The 16,649-nt window shown below is 37.8% G+C and overlaps 1 protein-coding gene across 1 annotated transcript in view; it reads left to right on the top strand.

Moving 5' to 3' along the window:
• The first annotated feature begins 1,540 nt into the window (after positions 1 to 1,540).
• Positions 1,541 to 16,649, top strand: part of rhpn2 (rhophilin, Rho GTPase binding protein 2) — a 37,393-nt gene continuing 22,284 nt past the window's right edge. Inside the window, exons 1-3 of the mRNA XM_059354538.1 lie at positions 1,541 to 1,719; positions 9,805 to 9,920; positions 15,740 to 15,868. Coding sequence (XP_059210521.1) covers positions 1,654 to 1,719; positions 9,805 to 9,920; positions 15,740 to 15,868 — 311 coding nt within the window. The 5' untranslated portion in view covers positions 1,541 to 1,653. The remainder of the gene's footprint in view (positions 1,720 to 9,804; positions 9,921 to 15,739; positions 15,869 to 16,649) is intronic.

Genomic DNA, 16,649 nt, shown 5'->3' with positions numbered 1-16,649 from the left:
CAATTAAAACTACAGTTTAAAGATTACACCCCTTGTACATTTGCATTACTGTGAATATAGTGTGTATTGAAATGTCTGTTTATATTAGTACTTTTCACACCATACGTCTTTTCCACACATGTGAGAGATTTGCCTCTCTGTGTGTCTGCAAAGGATAAAAACCTGCACAGGACAACACTGAACAGTCCAGTTAAAATATTATCTTAATTATTCTTTCTTTTTTTCCTTTTTTTTTTTTTTTACATCAGAGTGCAGAAAGATGAAAAACAGGTCTAATGCTAAACCAGGAGCTTCCTTGTGGTTTTACAGGCATTTGCATAAGTTTGTATAACTGGCAGGTTTGTCATTTGCCCAAAGTAGGCCAACCAATCAGAATAAGAAGAAATGCCATAAATGTGTGCTGTATTAAACTACTCCTGTCAGGTTTTAAACCAACACTCAAGCTTCTCACTATTTTTGGCATACTGGTATGTAACCATTAGCCAGACCTGAGTTGGACATTGGTCATTACTGGGTCTAAAGCTTTAGATAAACACCTTAATAATCATTTATGTAATTAATTATGTAGCCTGTAATTAGGGCTTTACGTAAGTAAAGTGTTTTTCTTATGATCCGTTTACAGTTAGCATTTTTTATGGAAAAAGTTAATATAAAATGTTAATAAAGTGTATTTTTATTTGTTTTAACTAAACCAGTGGGCCTTCAGCCAAGCTACTTTAGCATAAAAGTGATGTACCAGTTACTGTGAGGGCAAGACGACACACCAGATGGTGTAAACCAGACTCTAATCCAGGTAATTTATATGAAATGTGTATCAGTGAACAGTATTTTTAGGTGGTGGCTTGTCTTTTTATTTTTTTTAATGTTTTTAAACTTTATTTAAGTATTCAATTTACAAATTATGTCAAACATTAACACATAACACAATACATAAGAGCTCTTTCACAGATACAAAAACGAGAAGTCAATAAATAAAATAAATTAATTTACAGAATATATTCCCAAAGTCTCAGATAAAATAGAACCTAAATAATAAATAAATAAATAAATACTAATAGCTAATACAAAATCATGACATCATAAAATGCCAGAGAGTACATCAAATATCTTTTCATAGTAATCTAAAAATTGTGTATTCTTTTTATTTTTAACCAGGGCTAAGGATTTATAAAGTGAATTAAATTCAACCAAAAAATGAGGAAAGTTTGGCTTGGAGGCTGAAAATTTTTGCTTATGAATAAAATATTTTCCCAGTAAAATGAAAAAAATCACTAAATACTGAAGACACTTGTTCTTCTTATTTTCATAATAACATATAACATCTTTTAGAGAAGGTGGTGGCTTGTCTAACCGTCTTACGTAGCCTACTATGACGTTAGTGTACGTAACCTGAATGAGACAGGTGCCGTCGGTCTGGTGAGGTTTTGGGGTTGTGAACGCACCACCCAGTCGTTTCTTTCCTTTTTTTCCCGTTTGGGCGGAGTTTGTGCTTTCTGCTGGAAAAGTCCCTGGCTGAGTTAGAGAGAGAGCAGACGCACACGGTTGGAGGAGAGCGGATACACACCTGTTGAACCAGCGGTCTTCTGGTTTAAATACAGTTTTAATTCTTTTGTTGTTGTTTTCTCTGAGAGTCTCAGAGTCTGAGTCTTCAGGATGACGGACACGCTTTTACCAAACGGCATCAAAGACGGCCGAGGGGACAGCAGTTATTTCAGAAAGGTGAGTTTTTTCTACTCGTCACTGACAAATGATATCCGTCTCCGTCATGTAACAGTGACAGAGAGATGCCAGCGCAGTTTTACATCTAAAAATTGACATATAATGACTTTAGCTGACTGTTTCTGACATGCTTACGGGACGTCTGTCCATTTAAAAATATTTTCTGGGACTATTATTATTTTAGCGTTAAAAAAAATCAGTGTTTCAATATTCGCCACACTGAAACATTTACTTTTAAAAAAGCTAGGCAAGTTTTTCCAGACAGAAAGTGTTTGTAATCTTTACTCAGGCTATGTCTAAGTAATATTTATTTAATATAACCACTTTTTTTAATTTATGAAAATACACAAGTAAATTGCAGATTCACTGATCATCTCAAGTGTATTTTACTTGGAAATATCAACTAATTAAGCCAATGAACTGGTTTAGTGAATATAACTTGGATGGAATGATTCAATTTACATACAAAACTGAGGACACATAATAACAAACAATCACTAAGTAATGCACTACATGAAAAACTGCCATTTTAAATGAAAAGCACTGAATTCGTATGTTTTTGTATCATTTATATAGACGATTGAAATAATAATAACAGGCACTTTTTTTCAGTGCATAAATAATTATAGGCTATTATGTACTTTATTTGCTGCCAAATTTGTCGTTGCTATAATTAAGGATACAGGTTAGCCTGCCATGTTCACATTGCCAAACTATTTTAGTAAGGTATTAGCCTACATACAATAAAACATCAAAAGTAAAATACAATTTGAGACATTTTCATGCTTCGTAGTTTCAGTCTTCAATTTAGCACAACAAATCCTGCAGCTCCTGATGTGTCACAAACAGCAGCAGAGACCAAAACACTGTCACCTTCAGCTGTGTGTGTGTGTGTGTGTGTGTCTAAGAATAGCTGTATCTCCTGCAACGACTGATAGTCTGAGAGATTGAAAGGTCAGTGACCAAACATCCCATATTTAACATCAGCTCCCTGCTGGGTGTCAGAGGTGGTGTTGCGGTTGACATTTAACAGGAAGTGTTCTGGGTGTGATGAGGGATTCCTCCAAAGCTTTGTTGATACGCCTGGTAAGCTTGGGTCCTGCCCTTAGATAAGCACAACAAATGACTGGTGTGTCAAGGGGCCATTGTCAGATCTCCAAAGCCATGACCTTTGCCCTCTTCTATCGATTAACTGTATCTTCCAGTTGCACACATGGGAGACGCTCTGGATAACAACATCAGCTAAATGATTAAAATGTAAATGTCAGAGCTAGGTTATCTTAATCGATGTATCAGATAGAAGATAGAATATTTTCCTTGCCGGTTTTTGTTGTTGGCACCTTTTCATCATGTAACTAAGCTGATGAGCTATCATTATACAGAGGTGATAATTAAAGTAATTAACATTTACTGCATCACCGCCAGCAAAGGAACCTCTCTAACCAGTTTTACATTTTCTGTACCTGCAACTGTAACATTTTCAAGAGCTGTGGGTTTGTCTAGATTGAGGCTGTGAGAAAAGAGCTGGCAGTGGTCCAGTGATCATCTAATGTGTTTTTACTGAGTTCCCCGTCTGCCATGCTGTGGTCCGTGTCTCATTCCTCCACATTTGTACTAGTGTCCTCAACTGGAGTGTTTTTATAGACAAGCTTGTTTAGATGGACATCTGAACAGGGCCTTTGTGTCTTTCAATCCCCCCGAATCCCTCTCTGAACGCTGTCTGGATTTAGGCTCTGTGCTGCACTTCCTGTGTCTATAAAAAGTTCAGTGGGAGCCAGGGTCTGGCACTGCCACAGGACATGATGGGAGACTGTCGAGCCTAATACCTCAATCACACAATGTTTCCTTTACTTTAGCACACATCGTAGAGCCGAACTCATCCTACTTTCTCCATCGTTCTCACTCTCTCCACATTTCTTTTCTGCTGTGTTTTTGAGTCTTTACTTCCACTGCAGAAACTCCCCTCAGTAAAATAGGCTTGCACGTCTGTTTAAAAACCACAAAGCAAAGAGTTCTGTGTTCTCATTTCGTCCTGTTAAAGAGATTTGCAATTTGGAAACTTTTTGGTCAAATTTTAACGAAGTGGAGCCAAGCCGATCTTTGCTTCCATTTCTGTGCCCCTCTTTCTCTTGGGTGAAAATTAGTTTAATGATTTACAAGGCCTCACTGGGTTCGGTCGATGCTCCAGGGAGCTGTTGTGGTTCAGGGCTGCCGTCCCAGCTCGTCCACTGTTTCACCTCCAGCTGGCTGAGGTCCGACTGGACGGCTGCAGGATGGAAAGATGGCAGGACAAAAAGCAGAATCGGCATGATTCTTCTCCTTATCCTCCTTGGCCAACGAGAGCATTGACGTAGCATCTGGCCCGAGGCCGTCCTTCAGCCAGACCACAGACACAAATTGACAACATGTGTCCTAGTTCAGAAACCAGACAAGCTCCCTCAACTTAGAGACATTCCCTTAGCAGGGTTTGTATTGGAAAAAGACAAATGAGAGATTCAGCTGTGTTCAAATATTGTGTCTAAGGCCTGTAACTGATGTAGAATTTTGTCAGATTAATTGGATTTGACTGTTTAACCCATAAGAACCCATGGTGACACATGTGGAACAAACACTTTACATTTTCTAGAATCTCCCGTATTCAGCTTTATGCTTCACATTAACTCATTAAATCCCTAAGTGACACATACTCAACACCCTAGGGTGGTGGTCATGTGACTTTGACAAGAAGTGACATCTCCAAAATGTGTGTGTGTGACTGGAAACAAAAATGGGAAAAAAGAGCTAATTTTAAAAAGCTTATATTTGTTACTAGGCTAAGTTTAAACCCATTTGACAATTCTAATACGTTAATAGGGTGTCCTGTATTGCATTTAACTTGTTCTGACCATATTTCTTGAACAAATTAAAGTTACAAATTTGATAGGCCTATATGTTGTGGAGATGCAAAAGAAAAAGGCAAATTTGTGTCACTGTAAGCAGAAAATGTGTAGTTTTTTGCTATTTTAAAATAAGAAATATCATAAACATAAATACCATAAACACTCAATGTAACATATATGTGACATCACAGATCTTTAGGGGAAGTATTTTTAAAAAAAACATCAGAAATGTGTTAATGTGGTCCACTTATAGAACACATCCTTTAAGGATAACTGGGTCTGGGTTCTTATGAGTTAAAATGAATATTTGATAATTTGTTCCTTTTTTCCCCCATATAGATTATCAAGCAGCGCTTCATTAAACTGCCTGATTTGGGAATGTTCAGGGTGAAAGCAACATTTGTGCTATAGCAAACAAGCCAAGTTAGCACTGAGCTAATGCATGCTAACCCAGGGGTCAGCCCTAATTGTATTACACTTTCACTGTGTTTCAATGAATATAAAGATGTCTTTCTTTGGACTGAATGAAGCACAGCCCTTAGAGCAATATGTCAAAGTACCACCTCCATAATTACAGTACATTCAACTGGTGAAGTCAATTAGGGGGCATATATGAATTCAGCTTGACATTCGCTTCATCATGAAGAGGCGTGAATATAAAGATATTGAGCACATTCTCTTTATTTATAGAGCGCACAAGCAATTATGAATTTGTTATGCTGCATAAAGCGGTTGATGGCTGCAGCCTCTGCCTGGCCGGTTGCCAGTCTTAATCAGCAGTCGTATAAACCAACTGTCCAGTGAACCATTGCTCTGCATGTTCTTTATGAAGCTTCGGTTATACAACAGAAGGATGATTGGCCGTTTGATGGATATGATAACGGACAGGACTGTCTTTGTGTTTTGCTGTAATGAATTATTTTGTAGGGGTGAGCGTCTGCCATAGAGAAAGGCTGCACTGTTTGAGTATGCCAGTGATTTGGACGGGGATTTGGACACTTGAACACTAGTTCGATCATACAGTTCTAGAGGCTTTATATGAGGTATATTTCCAAAACCAGGGCACATCACATGGCACTTAGTCTTTCAGACTTATTTCAGCCTCATCATATACTGCATAGAACAGTGGGGAACAAAATGTACAATAGAATAATATAAATATATTAAATATATATATATATATATATATGTATTGGCTGCTGGGGGTTGCACTGGCTGAATTGGATTTTCAGTTGTTGAAGGTCTGTGTCCACAGGCTGTGCGACATTCCCTACTTTCTCGTTTCACGTTTTATTTTTGCTTTAAAAGGATATGATGCCATGTTACTCACAGACTGCCAAAATAAAAGCAGTTACTATAATCAATAATATGAATAATATGAAGCAAGTTAATTTGAATTATGTCAGTTGAGGCATTAAAGAAAGAAAGAAAAAATGGTGACGCTTAAGTGAATTGATTTCTTTTCTCCCACCCCTACCAGACAGTAGCATAGAGACAGCCACGGATTCAATTCCAAGTTTCACCTATAATGTTGATCAAGTTTTCATCCAAATAGTCTGACATCTCAAGAGATGTCAGTAATGTGAAAGAGAATCTAAAACACAACATGTATAATGTCTCTAAGCTGTCCAGAAGTAGTAATGTTGTATCAAACCATTAGTTTATGGACTAACTGTGCCTGACATGATGTCATGGTCACTGATCAGCTGTTCATCAGATTCATCACTTTGGAGTGTCAGCATGAGTTGGAAGTTTCATCGCAGACTACGTATTAAAAATGGAAAAAGAACATACTTCTATGTTTACTATTAATCACAAGCCACACCCATGTCCTTTAAGGTAATGATGTCATGATCGATGTAACAACATACGGCAATAAGGCCACGCCCTCTCCACTATTATGCTAATGCCTCGCCCTGATGTTGTTCTAAGAAAAGCTCCGGTGGCGCCACGCCCCCGGAAGTCTCGATTTGGCTCTATTGTGTAACTAATGAGTTTCTCATTTGTGTAAATGGTTAATCTTTACACTCTCAGGTCATTGAAGTGTTTGTACAGGAACACCCAGGTGGAGTGTTCAGAGAGAAAATGTCAAGTTTAATAGTGTTGCAACTATTTGACCTGAAATTTGTTCTTCAAAGGACACTGTCACTGCTTGGTCATTTTTACAGGAAATCTTTCTGGATAAGAGCATCAGCAACATGACTAAGATGTAAATGTAAAGCTGTAACTGGTGATACAGGGGCAAAACACCACAACTACACTTTGAATAATTTGAGTAAACAAGAAACAATCCCTTTGAGCAGTATCAAATCAACAGTTAAGTTTTAGGTTTTTTTTAAAATATTATTTTCATCTTTGGACAGTTGACACTCTAATGGCAGAGAGGAAACTAGAATAAGAGAGGGAGGAATGAAATGCAATAAAAGTCCTCCGCTGGATTTGAATGTCGGAAGTTCCAGTTATGTGGTACGTGCCTCTAACCATTTGGCCCCATATCAATAACTGGTTTATGGTCTAAATAAAGTGTGCATGTGTGTGTATTTAGTAGATATTGTTAAGTAGATTTACATAAAGTGATGTCACAGATGTATCAGCTGTTATGCACACCTGTTGCTAATCCTGTGGCAAGCAAACCCGAGGAAGCCACAATGCAAAACAAAAAAGTTTGGTCCAAGCGGTTTTTAAGACTTAATAGTTGAACAGAATCAATCTGGATACTTCTGTTATGTGGGAAGCCAGTGAGGGATTGTTGTCGCAGCACTAGTATGGTGGTGATCAGGGATAGTGTGAACCTCTTGTGTGTTTTGCTGTTTTGGTGAAGGTGACAATGTGTGTGTAAGAGGAGCCAACGGTTCTCTTTACAATGTACAAATACAAAATGGGGAGACAGAGTTTTTCCGCTGTGTAGGTAGTAATGGAGCCAAATCAACGTCTGTTTGAAAGGGGCAGCCAGCATGGCAGTACAACACACACACACACACACACACACACACACACACACACACTGGCATTCGGTTCAGTTTAAAAAAAGCAAAGCTGGCATAATCGTGGATCTTTTTTTTAATTTTTTTTTTTAAACATGTTTTTATTTGAAGAAATTGATCACAGATATTCAACATACATCATTTTTCTTATTTTCTTCCCCTCCACCCATCCCCATCGTGCTGTCAATACGGAAAATAAATTTAAAAAAATGAAATAATGAAAATAAACTTGTGAGTGAGAAGTACACCTCAAATGTTATACAAAGAGAGAAAAAAAAAGTTACAGGCATGAAAATATATACAAGGTTAAAATAAAATCGTGGATCTTCTTCACACTGTTTCAGAAAACTCTGTGTGGAAGGGGAAAGGGACATTCAAAATTGCAGAGACAATCAAGTTCCAAAAAGTAAAGGAAAATCCCAGAACAAAAGTCATGTTTCTTTTAAATTCATCCCTAATTTGGTATGTTTTCTGTTTCACAACTAAATTCTAAGATTGCATCTTTGGTGCTGAGCTCTCACCACGGTGGTCTTAATACATTACAGCGATAATTTATCAAAGAGTGATTCGAGACATTGACATCCTTTTACAAAAAAACCTGTTCTTTTTTTTTTTAAGTAATTGACACTGAAAATGTAAAGGAACGTGGTGTCTTTTAAGGTAACAGAAGAGTTATTTGGAAATCACAGTCACACTTTCTGCTCTGCTGAGCATCAGTCAGTGAATACTTCTAGATGATGATGTGTAACCTAAAAGGTTAACCTGCACTTGCACAATTTTAAAAAAAGAGAAATTAATATTTAACTACACTCATATGATTCTCTTTGGTTCATGGTTTTCTATTATGATCCTTCTGCGGTCACTTGTTACATAAGTTGCTCTCCTCCTACTCTCACCCTTGATGTTGCTCATGTACAAACTGAAGCTCATCGTGCCGCTGACCTCAGCCTTAGTCAGATAGATTCAAACAATGTTATTGTGTCCCCAGTTGCGGACTGTAAACTAACAGGTTTTACTGAGCTGACTAGTTTCTGTGCATCAGTATAGTGCAGACCACACCTCTGCTGTGCTGTGAGTCAGTCAGTATGAATGTCTCAGGCCAGTTTATCTGTACTGGTGTGAGTGACAGCCTATTGACTTAGCAAGGCTGGGACACTTGTGATAGGGACAAGGACACACAGTACAGCCACATACAGTCCGTTACGTGTAAACACAGAGAGTGAGAGCATGTGTTTGAGCTGAATACAGTATGACAAGGTGCAGCACCTTCCACGCCCAACAGGTTTGTTTTTTTTTGAACAATGTTTTTATTAATTTTCAATAAGAACATACAAAACACAACAAAAAAAAACAAAGCATGCAGACCCCGCTGAACACACATACACAAAAAATAAATAAAATAAAATGAATAAAAATTAAAATAAAATAAAAAAGTGTGTGATTATAAAATAACAATTACAACAAATAATAATATTTTTTTAAAAATAAAAAAAAATTGTTACACTCAATATGCTTACAGAAAAATATAATCTACTGTTTCTTGAGAAAGTCCATTAAGGGTGTCCACACCTTTTCAAATTCTTGCACTTTACCCTTAATTACATAGGTTAGCTTTTCTAATGTAACACACATTACAGGTTTATTTTTACTGTTATATCAGGCAGTTCTGATAAATACATTTTAAAGTCAAATGCACAGTGATGTTGACCAATAATAAAAAAAAAAACAGGCTCTCTTGAGGCTTTATAATTGTTATTAGGAAATCATTGTAGCTTAAAGAACATCAATGAGAAAATCACCTACACTGTAAAAAAGGATAAATAATAGCTACTCAATAAAATTGAGGCAACAGATTGCACGCAATATTATTAATTAAATCTAACTACGTTACAAGTTGAGTTAATAACAACTTAAAAGGAAGTGCCTCTCAATTAAAAATTGACTAATTCTATTGTGTTGGATTCATTCAAAATTCTCTTGATTTAGAATTACATACACATAAAGATTATATTTAATGTGATCAAAATAAGTAGATTCTATCTCAAACATTTTTATATTAAAGTTACTTAAACAACTGCCTCAAAATCAAGGATGTATTTATATTTAATACATTTTATCAAATATATTTAGTAAAATGAAATGACTACAGAATAATTTATTGCAGTGTACTTCAAGATATTATCTTCTGCTGACGTGTTTGTTCTTGTGTCTCTGTGTCTCAGGGTTGTAACCCGTTCGCCCAGACTGGACGAAGCAAACTGCAGAATAAACGAGCCAGTCTGAACCAACAGATCATCAAGCAGATGAGGATGAGGGCCGGAGCTGAGAACCTGCTGAAGTAAGATCCAAACTGATGACTGACGACACGTTCATGCATGCATACTATATATTTATGTGTCTGCTTAAATCATCAATTCACTACATTGTGAATTGTTTTAATTGGAAGTGCAGGATGGTTTGAACTCAAAGTTATGTAGTTGCATTTGTTGCATCGGGGAAAAGCAGATCTTCTACGTTTCTCTCTCAATTAAATTCAATTCAATTCAATTCAATTCAATTGGCTTTATTGGCATGACGTAATACTGTACATATTGCCAAAGCAAGCGTCAGAAAAAAAAAGATAACAGTAAGGAAAGCAATATTTACAATAAATTATTATAATTCTATTATTCATTTTAAAAGAAAAACTAATAACAATAAAAGAAAGCAATATTTACAATCATTGAATTACAATCAATCTATCATTCATACAATCTAACTGTCCCAGCAAAGAAGAAGAAAAATAATAAAAAACAAAACAAAACAAACAACAGCTCTCTCTCTCTCTCTCTCTCTCTCTCTCTCTCTCTCTCTCTCTCTGTCTCTCTCTCTCATCTTATCAATGCATCATTCATGCGTCTGTATGTTGTTGTAGTCAGTTATGTCACTGTGGCATATGTGACCTCCAGTAAACTCCAGCAGGTCTGTTGATGTTGGGCTTCATCCCCGTCACTTATTATCTGTTGCCATGAATTCTTGGTGACACTGCGGTAACACAGCGCAGGGGACAGATAATATTATGCAACAGTCTTAAAGAGGAGCATGTTCAAAAGAAACAAAAGGCTTCTGTTATTCGGGCTTTTGAAGAAGCCTCGCTGAGACTTTGTATCTTGATTATAGCGCACGATTTTTGAGATAATGCGGGTGCTTTTTGTAATTTTGCACGTTTTGTCCCCTGTTCTGTACTGCTACAGAATGTACTATCCAAAGAAAAACCTTTTTTTCTGTTATAAGTAGCAAGAGTTTGAGTTTCTCTTGTGATATCATTGCAGCAGCTCTAAGACTCAGTTCTAAATGATGTTTCCTGCATTTCTACTTAGTACTTAGCAAACTAGTCATTATGCTTTGCCTCAGTGTCGAGTTGTGCTTGAAAAGATTTTATTTTAAAATGTGATTGTGCAAAGTGTTTCTGAAATCTGAGTAAATAGCTCAACACAGACATTCTCGGACACAACCTTCAGTAATTAGACATTGGAAAGGTGTGGAGGAAGCATACCGGCTTATGAATCATCTTTTCTCATCAGTGTCACTCAAACATAGAACTATAAGAGGGATCATTTGTGTATCAGTATTGTGCTAACCCTGTATGATTATACAATTAAGTTTAATTGAGATATTGTAAACCTGAGCCCTTTTCTATGTTCAATTCTTGTGTTTTTTTTGGGGAAATATCAAGATATACAGCCACCTGTAAAACAAAATGTAAGCTTGGTTTATGATATATTTACTGTAAAGAAATCTTTCGTATCTTATGTACATTGGGCCGAGCAAAAAAAATTAATTTTTTCAACCCGTTCAGCGTCAGCAAGGCCACACTGAAGCTGTGCTCCACCAGTCAAGAAGTGATACGTGCATGTTTGCACAGTATCTACAGTATGTTTCAGGGCCTTCAATAGCACTTGACAGACATATTTTATCTTGAATAACTTTTTTTTGTGTGTCTTATTTAGACAAATGCAGATTTGGTTGCCCTTTGTTTTATGTCCTCAAAAGCTCTGTGCTCACCCATGCAAACTGTCGACAGAAGTTTTTTTTTTTTTTTCAAGTGAAATTTAACACCATCATGTATGAGGGGTGAATTATGGGAAATGGGAAACGTTTTTATGTTGTAATTTGCTGGGAATAAGAGACAGAAGAATAGTGCACTTTCTATCGAGATTTGCTGGTTAGCTTGATATACAATACGGGTTTGAGCTGTGGCAGAGGAGGATTATGTGTTTCCCTGAACACGTTTAAAAATATAACACCACCCAAACCTGCTGCACTAGAAAAAAACAAGTCTGTCAAGTGCTAGCTGCCTGGTGAGGCAAAAGTAGGAGTTAGAAAACACACAAGTCATCTTATTATGACTTTTTTATTGCAGATAATTGTAGTGTGGAAAGTATAGCTTTAGACATTTTCAGAGTTGAATCAACAGCTCCCTGACAACAAAAATGGAATATTATAAGCTTCATAAAGGTGGTGTTTATCACAGGCTCACTGTGTTGGATTGCATGAAGTTATACAGTTCTTGCTGTTACTGTGTCCACCTTCTGTTCTATGTGGCCTTTGGCATGGATGCTGTTCCCCGCAGCAGTCAGGATGGTGTTAAGTTTGGTGAACTGTACAGGCTGCTGTTGAAAAGGTTTCCTCTGCTATCTGCTGTCACTGAGTCTACAGAAGCAAAAGGTACAACAGTGCGGTGCACCTTTTCTCTGAGAGAGTGCAGCATGAATGTCTCCCACTGGGATTCTCCAATCTGCTCTCTTTCCGTTTGTGTTAAGATTAGTCTGGTGAGGGAGGATACTGCTCTGTGTGTGTGTGTGTGTGTGTAGGTGCGTGTGTGTGCAGGTGTGCGTGCGTGCGTGCGTGTGTGTGTGTGTGTGTCCGTTCGGCCTGTCTAAGCTTACTGTCAGCCTGAGAAGCCTCCACATTCCTCCAGTACTTCACATAGTCTGCCAAGCCAAGGCCAGGGGCAAATGGACTCTGGTTGTGTGTGTGTGTGTGTGTGTGTGTGTGTGTGTGTGTGTTAACCAGCCCAGCTGCAGCACAGAGAACGGCCTGGATGCATTTTTGAGTTGCAGGTATGCTCTTAGCTTTATTTTATGTTCCTAAATCATATGCAGTCTGACTGGAATATTACCTGTGATCTTCCATGTGTGTGTGGATTAAAGGGTTGCCATGGCTATCTGACCTATTTAGGCTTCCACCTGGATTGCCATGTCAAAAACAGATTTGCATCAGTAAAATAAAACATTCCTGCAGGACTGTAAGCATGACCCTTTTTAAGAATATATTAAAATGCATTATAAAGTATCAGCATCAAAAGATCCTATTGAAAGAGATAGATCTGGCTCATTATGGCCTTTGTGGAAGCTAAATCCTTGTTTTTATTGAGTACAGTGTGTATGTGTGTGTGCATGTGCGTGTCTCATTTGTTGCTGTCAATTTCCCAACCTCGCTTTTTTCTTCTTTTCTCTTGTTCTGCATTCCTCACTCTATCAGCAACAGGTGGAGTCAGTCTGGTCAGACCAGTTCTCTTCTCTTCTCTTCTCTTCTCTTCTCTTCTCTTCTCTTCTCTTCTCTTCTCTTCTCTTCTCTTCTCTTCTCTTCTCTTCTCTGTATGAGAAGACTTTATGATGGTAAAGTAAAAAAAACACTGTGTGGGGCAGCCATCTTGGATTTTGAGGTCAGTGTTGGTGTGGTTCCTCCGACTTTCAGAGTCAGAAATGCAACCTTAGATCCTTTTCTTTCAAACCCCACACCTCCACAGGAATGCAGATATTGTTAAAAATATTAGATCTCAAACCAATAAAGCTTGGCAATAACATTGATGATTGCATCAGGGTTATCATGGCTTGGGTGTAAGATGTTTCTTTTTTTGTTAATGTGTTTTTCAAACTTTGGAAAGCCCCCTCACAGCCACAGAAGTCATATAAATCACAGGCTGTGTATGACAAGTAAACTGAACTTAAGTGTAAAATAAGCAGAGTGCTCTTTTAAACCTTTATATAATAACAGAGTAAATACCTCAGTCAACTCCAATCATTATCAGCTATAGAAGATATCTCTCTTCAGATTAAAGTCTTCAAGGAAAAATACAACTAAATGTCAGTCGGTCAAAAACACAAAAACAGACTTTCTAGAAAAGAGGATCGGGAACTTTGGTGAAACCACACTTGCTGGTTTACAGTCTCATTCCCACGCTCTGTGGGACGATATAAGATATTAAATTAGATATTAATAACAGCCTCTGGGCTGGCGAGCTGGCATCTACTCTGTCCAAACCACAGCACCTCCACCTCCTCCACACTGATGGATTCCCAAGGCTAAAAGTCCTCAGAAAGCCTTCAGCAGGCCAAGAGGAAGTGATGGTTTGGAGTCCGTGCTAAGCAGGGGATAACGTCGCTGTTATGTTCCAGTGTGTCGTATGGAGAGAAAAACTACAGTCAGCAATGTAACCCTCTCAACCCCAAATAGTTCCAGAGCTTTTCTTGTTTCCTGTCACATTTTACTCACTATGGCCTAATTTTTCACTGCAGTATGTAAATTCTTCAGCTCTGTGGAAACAACATCCTGGCTAGAAGTAGGAAGAACTCAGAAATGTATTTTGTGCTGCAGAACACAGTTTAAATAATCATAATAAAACGATCTGGTTAGTGCAAATGGTTTATTTTTGGCTGAATTTAAAATTGGATGTGTACAATTAATTATTTTGATTGAATGTCTTTATTTTAAATTGAGATTTTGTTATGTTTCCTGAAGGAAGCGTTTGTTGCACATGATTCGTTCAAGGACCAACGGAAAGTTGACATTTTTTTTAGAATTCCTGACGATGTAACTCAAGACCAAAGAGCAGAGTAAAGCAGCTATAACGATTAAAATAATGGGTGGGTTCATATGCTTGCAGGAGACTCCACTGATTCCTTAAAAGAATAAAGACATTCATCATTATACAGTATGAAAGGTCACATTATATTTTTTGGTACAAAATCAATTACCAGAAATTCAGACATTAAAGACTATTCTGGTTAAAACATTGTTGATCTCTTTTCACCCTTTAACCTTGAGCTTAACTCTTTTTTTTCAACTCTTGCCTGCCAGCACTTCGTCACATCTCACCTTACTTGTTAAAAGTCACATCCTCTGTAATTACAGGGTAGAAACACAAAGGAGAGAGACAGTAAAACATCCTTAGGCTGGAGTTTGGGGAGGGGGAGTTTACGTGTTGGTAATTTATCTTCCATTAGTTATGACTGACAGAAATGTGTTAAGATTCACTGTAAAACAGAGATAAGAAGAAAGTGAAACCACTGATGTGTGTGTGTTACCCTGTATCACCATGGATGCACGTTAATTGTAGCTTGTGTTTTCAAACAGTCACAATGAATGCATCATAAATTCTGCTATACAAAGAACCCAGCCACTGTTTCATTGTATGCTAACACACACACACACACACACACACACACACACACACACACACACACACGCACACACACACACACACATGTATTATTACAACCTTATCTCTGCTGTGCAGCGAGCCTGAACCCCTTGCACACACACACACACACACACACATTCTCCTCTCAACACAAATACAGTACAATATTCACGCCGCATGTGCAAATTGCACGTACACATTTTGTTTCAACAAATTGCACAAAAATCTGCAAAAAATAATATTGACATATGTCGTACCTCTGACGTCAAACCTCTCCAAGTCGTGTAGCATGAAATACAGTGGGATCATACCACACTTCTCATGTGACGCAGGATTTGCTTGAATACAATGTTTTTACCATGGGAATGAGCTGTTGAACTGCACAGTGATTGCAACTGTGACTCATAGATCTTGGTTAAGCTGTCGTGTGCTGCAGAGTAAATCAAGTGCCCAGCAGGGCACACTGACGCAGGTCTGTGGTCCAGAATACCAGGGGAAGCACGCTTGTTTTAATAATCAGCTTGCGGAAAGTTTGCAAACGTCAGAGTGGATAATAACAAGGCTGGCACTGCTTTTATTCTCTTTTTGAAAAACTTTTCATGACCTTTTTGTCTCATTTTTGATGTCTTATTACTAATTTTGATGTCTTGGTTTGATATATTTTGTTTTTTTCCGATCTCTCTTGTGTGCAGGGCTACATCAAACAACAAGGTTAAAGAGATGGTTATGTTGGAGCTGAGCTACGTTAACTCCAACCTGCAGCTGCTGATGGGTCAGCTGGAAGGACTCAACAGCTCGGTGGAGGTCTACCAGAACACACAGTAAGTCCAAATATTACTGCACCCTCTTTTACTACTACTGATTCTACTACTGCCCTAGCTTGTTGTCACTTCTAAGTGACAAACTCATTAAAATGTGAAGTTGCAGTAGCATGTCTACACCCTATCGGCTTTTTTTTTTACTGGAACATGTGAAATGGGGATAAAATGAAACCTTCTTGTGAGACTGCTACACATTTATTTGTGGCGTTGTTTGTTCGCCTTGCAGCTATTTTGCACTGTTGGATAAAAAATGGCTTCACCAATAAACAAGACTGTGGTTTTATTGTCAGTAGCAATGCATCCGCGGGAATACAATGTAATTAGTTAAATTTTTTCAGATGGTTTTCTTTAATGCTAACTGCCTGTGATTAAATAGATTGCATGTTAAAATGCTTGCACAGCATCCAGAGTTTTCCATTCTCATACATCTGGAAGTTGCAGATTTTGGTGCACAACAGAATCCTCATCTGGGTCAGGGTGCTTCAACATTTGGCTGAATCTAACAGAGAAAATAGACCAGATGTCAACACTACCTCTGTAGTCTGCAGATTGTGAGCCGGATGCAGAGCTCTATGCACAACTGTTTCCCTGGTCAACCTAGTGGGAGCAGAGGTGGTTGGCAGGATGAAGATCAGATCGAGAGTTTCTCAGAGAGAGAGAAGAAAATAAATGTGCATCCAACCCCTTTTTCATAGCTTTTCCTTTTCCTTTTCTTTTAACTTTTATATACTTCAAAACATGTCTGGAGGAGACTTAATTAATTGTCATCCTAATTTTAATT

Source organism: Centropristis striata, chromosome 2 (assembly GCF_030273125.1).
Source record: "Centropristis striata isolate RG_2023a ecotype Rhode Island chromosome 2, C.striata_1.0, whole genome shotgun sequence".
In the NCBI taxonomy this organism is placed as follows: Eukaryota; Metazoa; Chordata; class Actinopteri; order Perciformes; family Serranidae; genus Centropristis; species Centropristis striata.
Note: the sequence above shows the minus strand (reverse complement) of the source record. Positions and strands in the feature narration are given on the sequence as shown.